General features: G+C 25.3%; 1 protein-coding gene across 13 annotated transcripts in view; it reads left to right on the top strand.

Annotated features, from left to right (window-relative positions):
- Window positions 1-15,690, top strand: part of LOC136080471 (RUN and FYVE domain-containing protein 2-like) — a 63,281-nt gene that overhangs the window by 21,902 nt on the left and 25,689 nt on the right. For 11 of the 13 annotated variants that reach the window (XR_010638479.1, XR_010638477.1, XR_010638478.1 and 8 more), the window contains exons 5-12: window positions 955-1,045; window positions 1,831-1,911; window positions 2,870-2,926; window positions 3,299-3,369; window positions 6,184-6,216; window positions 6,821-6,852; window positions 13,996-14,044; window positions 14,125-14,233. Coding sequence is in view for 9 of the 13 variants with exons in the window: in XM_065797145.1 (XP_065653217.1) it covers window positions 955-1,045; window positions 1,831-1,911; window positions 2,870-2,926; window positions 3,299-3,369; window positions 6,184-6,216; window positions 6,821-6,852; window positions 13,996-14,044; window positions 14,125-14,233 (523 nt within the window). In the remaining 4 variants the exon portion in view is untranslated. The remainder of the gene's footprint in view (window positions 1-954; window positions 1,046-1,830; window positions 1,912-2,869; window positions 2,927-3,298; window positions 3,370-6,183; window positions 6,217-6,820; window positions 6,853-13,995; window positions 14,045-14,124; window positions 14,234-15,690) is intronic. The other 2 variants (XM_065797149.1, XM_065797146.1) reach the window with 1 other exon arrangement.

Here is a 15,690-nt window from a genome sequence, read left to right as displayed (position 1 = left end):
GGGGGCATCTGAGCTTGAAAAGGATTTCACTTCTGCTACAGCATGGGGCTCACAGTGGTTGGTAAACTTTAATTCAGATAAAACTCAATTTTTTTCAGCCAATTGTTATTGCAATAATTTAGACCTTCCTATATTTATGAATGGTAATGTACTAGTTGAGTCATCTATCCTTAATCTTCTAGGATTAATTCTTACTTCTGATCTTTCTTGGAAACCATATATCAAATCCATTGCAAAATTAGCATCTGCTAAGGTTGCATCTCTTTATCGAGCTCAACACTTTCTTACTCCGGATCCTATTCTATATCTTTATCTAAATCTCAAATCCGTCCTTGTATGGAATACTGTTGCCATATCTAGGGCGGATCTTCTAAAGATGCCCTTTCTCTCTTAGACAAGATGCAAAAATGCATTTTAAACATAGTTGGACCTGCTCTTGCAGCCAACCTCCAACTATTATCATATGTTGCTTCTCTTTCTCTTTTCTACAAATACTATAATGGGCACTGCTCTAAAGAGCAAGCTTTCCTTGTGCTATCTAACAAAATTCATTCTTGTGTTACTTGCCATTTAATTAAGTGTCATCCTTTTTCTGTGACTGTTCCTAAGTGCTCCAAAAACTCTTATTTCTCTAATTTTTTTCCTTGAACATCAGTTCTTTGGAATTCACTTCCTTCATCTTGCTTTCCTGATTTATGTAATTTGCAATTTTTAAAGTCGTCTGTCAATCTACAATCTTGCTCTACAATCTTTATCTTTTCTCTTTCAGTAAGTAGTAGTTGTTGCTTGCAGCCTTGTTGGAAGCGAAGATGTTTAAAAAAATTTATATATATAAATGCAAGTTTTTATTAATATGAAGTTAATTAATTTACATATTAAGTTTAACTATATTGAGATTTAGATTTGATATTTATTTACTATTACTACGTTGTTTTTTTTCTAAACATTTTAAAGGTTTGTACAAGATGCCACATAAAACAATGTGAGACAGAAATTAAAACTGAAAAAGCTTTGTTAGCTATATGTGAAGAAAAGTTTGGTGAAGGTAATTCTTAAAAATTTTCTTTATACAAAATTTTAATAATACATTAATTATTTGTTATAAAAATTGTAAATACATTAAGTATTAGTTCAAAAAAAAAATTTTCAAAATCTTAAATCGCTACATGATGTTAAATGATTAAAAGACTAACTCTTAAAAGTTTTTATATCCTATTTTCTCTTTTAAAGTATCATTTTAGATGGTGACTGATGAAAACTTCAAAAAAATGAAAACAGAAAAATTTTTCAAAAGTAATCTTGTTTATATTAACTCAAAAGATTGTGAAACTTAATATGAATCCTCCATGATCGCTGAGGGCAACTTTACTATAAGCTTCACATCCAATCACAATTTAAATTTGTAAACAAGCCTATTTGAGTTCTTTCCACTTTTTTGCTTTTTCTTAGAAATTGGAAAAGTTTTATTTTAGTTTTCATTAATGTAAGTTATAATGCTGTTTTTCTCTATAAATAAAGTTAAAATTAGTAAATAAGCTAAAAAAAATTTAAATTAAAGTGTACATACTCATGCAACCTCACAGTTCATTTTTTATCCAAACTTGAAATATAATAGTCTATAATCAAATAATATAACATTTATTGAATATTCAATATTTAGTGACTTTTAAATTAACTTTTCTGCCTTTGACAACTAAAATTGAGAAAACAACTTATTTGCTGCAGAGTGTTTGTTTTACTTGTGTTTACAATTGTTTGATTTAATATAAGAATTCAGAACTTGAAGAGTATTTACAAAAACAAGTTATATTTTCATGTACATGATTTTAGTTCAAAGTAACTTATCAGTTATTAATGGCTTGAAAACATATAAGCAGAAAGTCGATGCTATATTTGATGCTGTAAAAAGAGGTAATTTAAATTTTATATATTTTTAGAATTGAAAAATTTCTTCGTAATTTCTGAAATTTAATTTTGTAAATTGTCTTTTAAAACTCCTTATTTTATGTTTCGAATTTTTATTTAAAAACAAAAAAAATACTTTAAAGTAAAAAAAATAATAAAAACTAAGAAATTAGTAAACTGAAAAAAAAAAAATTTGTTTAAATAAAACTCACTTAGTGCCAACGATACTGCCAGGTTTTATGTTGTGTCACTTAAATGACTGCCAGGTTTTATGTTGTATCACTTGGATGACTGCCAAGTTTTATGTTGTGTCACTTAAATGACTGCCAGGTTTTATGTTGTGTCACTTAAATGACTGCCAGGTTTTATGGTGTGTCACTTAAATAACTGCCAGGTTTTATGTTGTGTCACTTGAATGAAATCTTTTTTATTCAAGAGTAAGACTAAATAAGACTTGTAAACAATAAAAAATTTTAAAATTCAAACAAAGTGCTATGAATAGTAATAAGGAAAAAGGCTAAAATTAAGTGAGTCTCAGGTGTCAAAAAAAAACTAAGTGGGTCTCAGGTCTCAAAAAAATAATCTAAATTAAATTTCAAATAATTTATATAAAGTTTAAAACAAAAATATTTAAAATATTATTGGTACACAATTCAAAAAAAATCAAATAATTTTTATTGTTGCTCTAGAGCAGTATGTAAAAGTTAATACTTATTTAGTATTTAAAAATGCAAAAGTTAAAGTATTTAGTATTTAAACCTACATGAAGTAGGTTTAAATACTAAATACTTAACAACTATATACGCTGCAGTCTCTTTGGCACACAGTGAACTATTATTATTAATTTATACACAAACATCAAATTTTATAAATGTCTATCTTTATTATTTATTTTATCTTTATTATTATTTTTTTATTTTATTTATGTTTATGTGTGTAAAATAAGAATAAATTATTATTTAAGGACAAGATTGTTTGGTAATAACATTGATCAACCTGGGTTGTGATGTTAATACTGTTGGTAATTTTTTGTTTGTTTGTTTTGAAGATGATGATGATGATGATGATGATGATGATGATTATGATGATGATTAGTGGTGATAATGATGACAATGATGATGATGATGATGATGATGATGATGATGATGATGATGATGATGATGATGATGATGATGATGATGATGATGATGATGATGATGATGATGATGATGATGATGAGGATTAGTGGTGATAATGATGACAATGATGATGATGATGATGATGATGATGATGATGATGATGATGATGATGATGATGATGATGATGATGATGATGATGATGATGATGATGATGATGATGATGATGATGATGATGATGATGATGATGATGAATATTGTTTTAATAATTTATTCAGATTCCAATAAAAATACTTTATTGCATTATGCTTGTGAAGGTGGATACTTGGCTTGCGCAGCTTTGTTACTAGTAAGGTTGCCATTTTTGTGATCAGCAAAAAAAATTATTTATATACTATTTTATTCTGCTGCTGTTACAACTCTATTCATTTTAAACATTAATTTATAAATTTCTAATATAAAGAAACAAAGTTGCTGAAACTTTTTTTGCAAATAAACTTTTTTGAATTAAAACTTTTAAAAATAATTAAGGTAATAGTATAACAATAATATAATAAAAAACTGAGTTTAATTATTAAAATGAGTTTAAATATTAAAATTAATTTCAAAATAGCCATAAATAAAAAAAATTAAACTAAAAAAAAAAACACAAGATAAAAATTAAATGGGTCTAGTCTTTAGTCTATTAAAAATTGAGTTGGTCTAGTCATTAGTCTACAACTTAATTTTTTTTGCACCTTACAACATCAAGATTTTTATTATCTTTCTGCCCTCTTTTAGTTTGTATATGTGTATATATTTGTGTTGTGAATAATCTTTTATTTGTATATTTATTTATGGGTATATATATATATATATATATATATATATATATATATATATATATATATATATATATATATATGTATATATATATATATATATTTATATATATATATATATATATATATATATATATATATATATATATATATATATATATATATATATATATATATATATATATATATATATATATATATAAAACGGGTGATGCGGAAGTTATCGGACAAATCCTAATTTCATTATTTGAGCATAATAATTAGTTTTTGTGGTTTTATGCGTAGGCATAAACGTTCTATAAAATATAAACTTTATTATTTGAAACACAATTATTTAAAATGAGGTTAAATGCAGTTGAACGAGAATCTTTTCGAAAGCGACTAAAAGTGTTTTTTGTATATAAACCTAACATTAAAAAAAAAAAATCGTAAATCATTTTGAAAAGGAAAGATTTGCTCGAATTACAATATATGATAACCTAAAAAGACTTGAAACTGTTCAATCATTTTCTGATAGAAAGCACCCTGGTTGTCCGACATCCTGGACTAGAGAAAAGAAAGCCGAATTAACGAGACTTGTCAACAATCGAAAAGGGGTCAGTCAGAGAAAAATAGGTATTAAATTCGGTGTAAATCAATTAACAATTGGTCGTCAGTTAAAAAAAAATGAATATTAAATATAGAAAACGTGAAAAGACTCCAAAATACACTATAGAACAACAAATAAAGGCAAAGAAAAGAAGCAGGAAACTAGTTAATCAACTCTATAACACAAAATCGCTTCAAGTCATCGATGATGAAAAATACTTTTGTTTTGCAGGAGACAACATGCCTGAAAATTCTGGATACTACACAAACAACAAAATGACATGCCCAGAAAGTGTTCGTTTTATAGGAAAAAAGAAATTTCCAAAAAAATTATGAATGTGGATAGCCATATCTGACCGTGGTATGTCCGAGCCATTATTTCGCACTTCCAAGGCTGTAGCAATTAATTCATCAATCTATATTAATGAATGTTTAGAAAAACGATTTCTTCCATTTATTCACAAGTATCATGGAGACTTTAACTATTTATTTTGGCCAGATTTAGCAAGTTCTCATTACTCTAAAGATTCTCTAAATTGTATGGACCAATATGTCTATTACGTTGATAAAGAATCCAATCCCCCAAATGTGCCTCAAGCACGACCAATTGAAATTTTTTGGAGACATTTGGCACAGAAGGTTTACGAGGGAGATTGGCAAGCTTCAACAGAGCAAGTTTTGATTGATCGCATTAAACTAAAACTACGAGAAATTGATTTAAACTTTTTACAGTCGCATATGAAAGGCGTCAGAGCAAAATTGAGATCATTTGCAGATGGTGGTGTTTTTTCATATAAAAAATAATATATTTTAATTAAAAGATAAATGTTTTATTTAAAAAAAATATAGTAGTTTGTTTTTTTATTTATAAATAAGTTATTGACGTTTTTATTTTGTCCGATAACTTCCGCATCACCCGTTATATATATATATATATATATATATATATATATATATATATATATATATATATATATATATATATATATATATATATATATATATATATATATATATATATATATATACTTTGCATGTGTGGTGGGTGTCCCCATGTCCCTATTAGTACCACCCTCAACTTGGAGAACCATGCAGCGGCCTTTTTCTGCAATTTTTATGTTTGGCAGTGAGCCTCTAGGTTATGGGATGGTGTGTAATGACATTACTTTTGTAAGGTTCTCTGGGCCTTGGAAAGATGAATAACATAAAAAATATATATTTATATACAATTGTGTGCGTTATATTTTCCTTTAATGTACCTGGGTTTTTTTTGTGTGTAACAAATTTGTCTGGTGGATTAATGCTACAATCTTTATTACATTATATTAACATTATATTAAACATGTGTTATATTAACATTATATTAAACATTATATTACACACCATTATAAAATATATCTATCCAGTCAAGGATAGATATATTTAGGATCATAAATACCTATGCTTTAAAAGATTTTTAATATTTCAATATAATATTTAAAATATTTAAAAATCAAGAATAATAAATAAAATAATAATAAATGGAAAAAACTGTAATAAATTTAGTAATTTAAATTTTTTTTATCATTAAAAAAAAAAGATGTTCAAGATCACATCAAAAGATGCTATTAAAGAAGTCTGGATTTACATTTTAAAATAAACAATTTTCAATAAACATTTTTTAACAAACAAATGTTCAAATGTTTAATAAATAATAACTAATTAAAGTTTAATATAACAGAATAATAATTAGAAAATTAATAATTTTTTTTAAGGAAAAAGGTGTTGATGTAAATGCAGTTAATGATGTAAGTTTTTTTGTTTGTTTTTTTGTTGTTATAGTTGTTTTTTTTTACTCTGTCAAAAAAATAATGGAATATCAATTTGAAATAGTTTTATTACATTTTTATATTTTTTAAATCTACTAATTCAATAAAATATTTTAATGTTTGGTTGATTGTTAATTTTTATATTGTTTATGTTTTTTGTTTTTAATTTTCATTTCAGAGTTCATGTCTTGATCTAGTACTCTTTGAACTAGTATGCATCACTAATATGCATTCTTTGCACTTGAATAGTTTTTTTGCAGCATTAAGTAATAAAAATTCAATAAAAAACTTTAACAAAAATTAATTAACTTATTTTTTCTCTACTATCAATTATCAAAAATAAAAGCATAAAGATAACAAAACAAAAAGACTGTAAACAGCTTGTTTGAAATGTTTAATTTAGTTAGTTTAGCTTCTTTTAGTTATTTTTTTTTTTAAGAGTTAAAAAGAAAATTGTAATAACAAAATAATGGATGAATAAATAATAATGCTATAACAATTAAATTACATATGTTTTTTTTAATGTCCTGGTAACTAATTGGGCATACAGAGTAAAGTTGATTTTTTTATATTTTTCTTTTAGAAGGGTTGGTCTGCTCTTCATTCAGCTGTTTCGTATGATTGATATTATTTATTTTTTTTACTTTGTTTTGTTTAATTTACAAGTTTTTTTTATGTTTTTTAGGATTAGTTTTTTTTAACATGGCTACGTTTCCATATATATATATATATATATATATATATATATATATATATATATATATATATATATATGTATATATATATATATATATATATATACAACCCTCGAAATTAGGGTTGGCATTCCGACCTGAAAGTGTTTGAGGTCGGTAAAAAATTGCCGACCTCCTTTCTATGTTTTATGGTCACACCTTTGTATCAAATAATTATTGCCGACCTCAAAAAGATTGAGGTCGGCAAATTATTGCCGACCTCATTTTTCCTAATTCCGGGGGTTGTATATATATATACATATATATATATATATATATACATATATATATATATATATATATATATATATATATATATATATATATATATATATATATATATATATATATATATATATATATATATATAAATGTTTAGCCAAAAAAATTTTAACAAATATGAGTAAATGTTCCAGGTAACAAAAGAAAAACTATTCAATCTAAGATGAGTAAAATATATTTATTATTTAAATTTTGACAAATATTTAAAAAAAATTTTCTCTAACACAGAAGGCCTTTCATGTAAAATCTTCTGCTGTGTATGAGATTTACAAAACTATAAAAAACTCTTTATATTGAACTTCCTATAAAAAGTTTAAAAAGCAAGTAATTAAGGTTTATATAAAAAACTATAATTAACAAAAACATAGCATAACTTGATACTTGTTGGTAAGGAAATTTTAAAAGTTATGTGATAATAATTACTTCCTGTTTATATGTTCATTGTATCATGTTCCTGTTTATGTAGGTGAGCTTCATAAATAAGAAGTAAATTCTCATTTGAGAGTTTTAACATTGGAAATAATTTAAAAAAAGGTTCGTTTTTATGGCAATTGAAAACATGCTGATCAAATTTATCTGAACCAATACCTGTTCTGCATGTGTAGATGTGTAGATTAGTTCTTAACCTTAGGTTATTAGTTTTACCAATGTATGTTGTTTTTCCATCACATCCATTACATGATAGAAAATAAATAATATTTTTTTGAATTACATGATGTTACATGTTTTAATGTACCATACTTTACCAGATGATGTGGTAAAATGGTTAACAAACTGAAGATACATAGTACATAACTTACAACGTTTGATACGCATTTTAAAATTTGCATTCATCGTTAATAAAAACTGATTTCTTATTAAAACCTAATGTACTTATGAGTCTTAAAATATTTTTTGGTTGGCGTTGTAAAAATCATTAATAATGGAATATTTAAAGCTCGTCTACAGGGACCAGCACTTCAAAAAAGAGAAAAGAACAAAATTATACCTTTTGTAACTACAAATTTTGAAAATATTATTTTGAAAATTCGTTAACTACTCTACATCGTATTTTGAAACTATCTGTTTTAGACAATAAATTAAAATCAGTTTTTGAAAATAATTCTACTGTACTATCATAACGCAAATAAAATATTATTTATTTTCTATCATGTAATGGATGTGATGGAAAAACAACATACATTAGTAAAACTAATAACCTTAGGTTAAGAACTAATCTACACATCAATGTGTACATTGAGAACAGGTATTGGTTCAGATAAATTTGATCAGTATGTTTTCAATTGCCATAAAAATGAACCTTTTTTTAAATTATTTTTAATGTTAAAATTCTCAAATGAGAATTTACTTCTTATTTATGAAGCTCACCTACATAAACAGGGACATTATACAATGAACATATAAACAGGAAGTAATTATTATCACATTACTTTTAAAATTTTCTTACCAACAAGTATCGAGTTATGCTATATTTTTGTTAATTATAGTTTTTTATATAAACCTTAATTACTTGCTTTTAAAATTTTTATAGGAAGTTCAATATAAAGAGTTTTTTATAGTTTTGTAAATCTCATACACAGCTGAAGATTTTATATGAACCAAGTAACTTCTAATTGTATTTTCTAATTGCATAAAATACTTGTAGTCATTTCTTGGAAACATTATTGAGGCAATTTTGAAAAAATCTTTATGATTTACAAGTCTAAATTTTTATAAAGAACTTTATTATTAAAACTTAGAGTCAAACACATTAATCTTAATTTATTAGGACAATCAACCAAAGATCATTAAACATTTAAACCAAGCTGCTTTTTTAAAAAGTAGTCAGGAATGAGTCAAATCTATTCAGATTATCATAATTTATCTTCTTTTCAAGAATCGATATCCAGTTACATTTCAGCCTTTCGAATAACTCAGTTTTTGATCCACTTGTGTTACCTCAAGTAAAAACACTTGAAAAGTGCTGAAAGATTTATTTCAAATTACATATTGAAATTTTAATAATAAGGTGAATTATTCAACTCATTGAGAATTATTTACAATTAAATATATAAATAAATACAAAAATATTTTATGATACTTTGTTCATGTATAGCTTTTTTCAATATTTACCTTTATTTGTAATTCATAGACTTGACAACAAGCCATCCAAATCAAAGCTTTTCCTCTCCACTGCTCCATTAGAGTACAGAATCCTTTTAGCCAACCAGTATTTGTAACTGGTATCAAAAGACAGTACCCAAAATTTTAGCCAACCAGTATTTGTAACTGGTATCAAAAGACAATACCCAAAATTTTAGATTCTTAAAGATCTGGTGAAAAGAGAAGCACATCTACTCTTTCAACTTTTTCTCTACCAAGTTCTTTCATTTTTACTATGGTTATTAAGTCAAAATGCACTGAAAGACCTTTACCCTTAGCGAATACAATAAAGTTGTCTTTAATATTACATGCTGTTATATTTATACTTGACTTTTTCTGCCTCTTAAATACTTTCAAAAATACTCTGTTTAGTAATGAAATAATCATGTCTTTCCAGAGCTGTTATTTATAAGTAATTCAAGTGTTGTCTCTTTTTAAACTAAATTTTTACTTAAACAATTTCTGTGTTTGTTTAAATCTTTTCTCTTCTTTTCTATGTCAACAATCTTGTCTCTAATAATAAAAACAAAAGTAGAAGAGTTCATTAAAGGTATCATTTATAATATATACGAATTAAAATATAAAATATATGAATTCATTATAAATATAAAAATTTCTATGACCTAATAATTGTTGTCTTAATTGTTATCTGCAAGTTACTGGAAGAGAAAAGATGAAGTTTTGTAAAGCAAGATTGTAGATTGACAGGCGCCTTTGAAAATTGCAAGCTACATAAATCAGGAAAGCAAGATGAAGGAAGCGAATTCCAAAGAACTGATGTTTGAGGGGAAAAAATTGGAGAAATAAGAGTTTTTGGAGCACTTAGGGATAGTCACAGAAAAAGGATGAGACTTTGAATGACAAGTAACACGAGAATGATTTTAGTAGGTGGCACAAGGAACGCTTGCTCTTTAGAGCAGTGCCCATTATAGTATTTGTAGAAAAGAGAAAGAGAAGCAACATTATGATAATATGATAATAGTTGGAGGTTGGCTGCAAGAGCAGGTCCAACTATGAACCCCTGAAGTTACAGGATATGAAGAAGAGTGCTGTCCATTGAGGACAACTTTTGTACTACAATTGGATACAGAAGCTGGAGTGATACAAATGTCAAGCAATGGATCAACCTGTTTGACGGCTAAATCAGGTAGAACACAACTAGTGGAATCAAAAGATGATATTGATGAAAGGTTCTTAGCAAACAATCTAGCTTTGTCTTGGTGACAAAGGTGACAAAGTTTGAACCATACAAGAGAGGTGGAATAACAGATTTGCCCTTATTATTGATACTGTTAAAGATTCTCCAGAAGTCACGAGAGCCTAATTTTTATGATGAAATACGAGTTTTCATGACCTGAGAATAGCAGGCTTTGGCGTTAGACAAAACCTTTTTACAATGGTTTCTAGCAGTAATAAACAGATGTCTGTTTTTGGGAGAATTGTTTTGATGATAGATATGGAAGTAACGGTTTCGATTGGAAATTGCAGCAGCACAATGTGAGGAAAACCATAGAGAAGAGTGAGGCTTGACCTGGAATCTTCGAGAGGGAATAAAAGATTCCATGCCAGCCTGAATCCACGAAGTTATGTAAGAAGCACATTTTTCAGCAGGAAGACAAAAGATTTCTACTCAAAGACCATCACGAAGAAAATCAGGAAAGAGTCCCAGTCAGCTTTAAGGTAGTTGTAAAAGGTACGATGATAGGGGGATTCTGATGAAGAAGAAGAATGAGATAATAGTTTTAGAGCGATCAAACCATGATCATTATTTTTTTCCCATTATTCCCATTATTTTTAAAAGTTCAAATTATTTATTTACATAAAGTTACAAGTTCATACTATGCTACAATTTCAAAGAGTGTTTTTTTTATTAAAAATTAAAAACAACTACTGTAGAAGAGAAGTAAATTCTTATTTCTGTACAGGTTAGAGCAACCGGATGTAAACTGTAAACTCATTTTTTTAAACCGTTAACAAAATCTTCGTCTTCAGCAAAATGACAAAATGACAATTTTCTATAATCCAATAAAAAATTATGAATTAAATATAAAAATGTAATAAACAAACTAAAACTAAAAAATTAATTAATTTTAATTAACTAATTGATTAATTTTACTTACATAAATTTTAATTGCAACATTCATTAAAATATAAAGCATAAAGCATGAGCTATAAAGCTTTTGTTTAATCATTATCCATTTTGTAACAGAAAACAAAAAATCCATATAAGTTTTTTGCCAACCTGATATTGGCTCAGTATGGCACTCTTATGCCGACCTGAAATCCTTTGAATTTTGCAGGCTGTGCATATATATATATATATATATATATATATATATATATATATATATATATATATATATATATATATATATATATATTATATATATATATATATAGATATATATATATATATATATATTATATATATATATATTATATATATATATATTATATATATATGTGTATATATATATATATATATATATATATATATATTATATATATATATATAGTAGGCTATAAGATAGTTAATGTATGTGTACTAATATATATTATATATATATTAGTACACATACATTAACTATCTTATAGCCTACTGCCACGAAGCAGTGCCACTACATTGGGGGTTTGGTATGGGGCAGCAATCTTTTCTTATATTTATATTATATATATATATATATATATATATATATATATATATATATATATATATATATATATATATATAAATATCAGTGTGAAATTGTGTAGTAATATAAAATGAAAAATTTTATATGAAATGGAGTGATACAAACAGTGTCCATTTGTGGAAGAAATTTGTTTCAGATCTATTAAGATATTAGTTTTTAGTGTTTTGTTACTAAGATTTCTAATTTTAAAAGTAAAAATTTAAAACTTCAAATAAAGTAATTGAACAAGCATTTATAGTTAATAAATCAGTAAAGCAAGATAAGGGAAGCGAATTTCAAAGCACGGATGTTTGAGGAAAAAAATTAGATGAATAAGAATTTTTGAAACATTTAGGAACAATTACAGTAAAAGGATGAAATTTAATTGAATGACAAGTAACACAAGAACGAATTTTAGTAGATGGCACAAAAGACGCTAGCTCTTTAGAGCAGTGCCCATTATAGTATTTGTAGAAAAGAAAAAGAGAAGCAACATTACGACAATTTGATAATGGTTGGAAGTTGGCTGCAAGTGCAGGTCCAACTATGTTTACAATGCGTTTTTGCACCTTGTCTAAACGAGAAAGGTCATCATTGGAAGATTAGCCCTATATATGGTAACAGTACTCCATACTAGGGCAGATTTGAGATTTATAGAGATAAAGAATAGAATCCCGAGTAAGAAGATGGCGAACTGGATAAAGAAATGCTAATTTTGTAATGGATTTGATATATGGTTTCCAAGAAAGATCAGAAGTAAGAGTTAGTTCTAAAAGATGAAGGGTAGATGACTCCTCAAGTACATTACCATTTATAAATATAGGAAGATCTAGATTATTGCGATAATGATTAGCTGAAAAAAATTGAGTTTTGTTTGAGTTAAAGTTCACCTGCCACTGATATATATATATATATATATATATATATATATATATATATATATATATATATATATATATATATATATATATATATATATATATATATATATATATATATATATATATATGTATATATATATATATATATATATATATATATATATTGCAAAAACATTTTATTATATATATATATATATATATATATATATATATATATATATATATATATATATAATAGTTTGTTTTTGCAAGTTTAAAGTACTACAAGAATAAAAGCCCTGAATAGTATTTTATGAAAGGTTTTTATTTTAATTTTTTTTATGTATACATTAAACAACAAAAGTTTTTTAAAATCTAAAGTTTTGAAAAATTTAAAAATAAAACATTTTCCCTTAAAAGTGATAATTAAACTTATAACTTTATAAATTTTATAAGTTTATTTAACTTTATATAAGTTATATAACTTTATAACTTTGTATAAGTTTATATAAGTTATAAAACTTATTAAGTTACATAACTTTTATAAGTTATGTTAGGTTATATAGGTTTTTTCATTTTGTTTCTAAATTTAAATTTTATGTTAATGTAGCAAATGTATGGAGAATATTATACATAACAAATACTTTTATCAAAACATCTTATTTTAGCATTTCTTTTTTATTTAAATTTAAAAAGTTAAAGAAAATCTTAATGAAATTTAAACTTCATTTTTTTTAATTTTATCTGAATTTATTTCATTTGTATATTTTATGTAATAGTTATTCAAACTTTTATAACAAATAGTGTGGGATTTTTGAAACATTGATTACTTTATTCACGAAACCACTTTAAAATATCATTTGAATAATTTAAATATTACCAATCATAAATGTTTTTAGCATAATGTAAACAGCATAGCTTTATCACAACTCCTTATATAATTTTGTGATATTTATTTTTATTTGATTATTGCTAATTTACAATTTTATTTTTAAAATATTTTTTATATTTAAATATTTGTCTAAAATAAAATTCTGTGACTTAAAATATAACTTTTTTTTACTTTAGCAAAGCTGAAACAGATAAACATGTTGAATCTATTGAATTTTTATTAGAAGTTTGTTTTTATTTCATTTTTATTTTTGTTCTTTATTTTTTTCAGTGATTTTTCAGTGTTTTGTTAATTACTTTTTTTAGATGGGCGCTGATGTGTTGTTGGAAAACCATGAAAATGAAACAGCATCTGACCTAGCTAAACGTTGTGCTGTAAATAAGAAGGTCATTCAAATTTTGGTAGCTGCAGAAAGTAATATTTTTTAGCATTTATATAAATATATATATATATATATATATATATATATTAGTTTTTTTTTTTTCTTTTTTTCTTTCATCAGAAATGGATGATCAAATTAATAAAACTTCAATTTATACCAAAATTAAATTACAGGAAGTTGCAAATGTCTTAACTACTGTAAATTTTCACACATTTGTGGAATTTGCTGACACTATTATAAAAAGAATTCTTTAGAAATGATTACTTATGCTATTTTTTTAAAAAGGTTTTTTTAAAAAGGGTAGTTAATGTAAATATTATTTGAACTCATTTATTTTTATAGTTTTTTAGGAGAAACTTATTTTCGTGCCTACATTTAGAAATTAATTCCGATCTTTTGTTTAATAAGCATTCTTGATTTGCATGTGTAATTATTTCAAATTTTTCTTGTAGGCATAGTATGCATTTTTTGGAAATATTGTTATATGCAGGCGCTGTTTTAAGGATAGACCAATTCAGTATAAAATCATCAATATTTTTTTCTTTTAATTCCCATATATATTTTGACAGCATGGTGTCTTTTGAATACTTTTTATTCTTGAAAGATTGCTTATGATTGGCAAAACGTTTTTTCCATTCACCCTCTGTTATGCCAATATATTGTTTATCAGGTACATTCTTAGAGGAAACAACACATTTATATACCACATTTTTTGATAAACAACTTCCACTCATTGGACAATTGATTTTTTGTTTACAATTACAATTTTCTGTAGTTTTTTCATTTAGGATTTCTTTTTTGTTTAACAAAGCCTTATTGTGACCTTTTATAATTCTTTCCATATTTTTTGTGCAACTGTAGCTAACTTTAATTGTATTTCGATTAAAAATTTTATGTAGTTTATTAGATCACGGGAAATGCTTATCAACCAATTTTAAAAACACTTTTCCTATGTTAGTAGAAACATTTTTGCTATATGGGGGGTTGAACCAAATTACATTTCTAGTTCTATTTCGTTTTTTTGTATTCTTTTTTTCAGGGTCAAATTTTAATTCAAAATTTTCAAAACCACTTTTTTTTAGGGCATCTTCAAATATTCGTTTAGAGGAATTGAATACATTTTCATTTGAGGAATTTTGGTTTAGTCTGTTATTAATTGAAATCGGGATTTGTTTTAGAACTTGGGGTGGATGGTTAGAGTTAATGTTAATATATAATAGTTCATCGTTTGGTTTTTTGAAAGGCTTATATGAATTTTCAGAGAGGTTAAATGTGACATCAAGAAAATTCACAATTTTTAAATTTATGTTTATTTCGATTTGAAAGCCAATATTTTTAAAAATTTTTATAATATCTTTTCTAATTTTGTCGAGCTGTGGACCAGATTTTCTACGCATTACTATTAAACCATCGTCGCGATAAAGGCCTAAATCTTTTATATTGATTATTTTACTTAACAAATCTAAAATATATAGTCCAACAAATTCAC

The sequence above is a fragment of the Hydra vulgaris genome, chromosome 05, assembly GCF_038396675.1.
Source record: "Hydra vulgaris chromosome 05, alternate assembly HydraT2T_AEP".
Classification (NCBI taxonomy): Eukaryota; Metazoa; Cnidaria; class Hydrozoa; order Anthoathecata; family Hydridae; genus Hydra; species Hydra vulgaris.
Note: the sequence above shows the minus strand (reverse complement) of the source record. Positions and strands in the feature narration are given on the sequence as shown.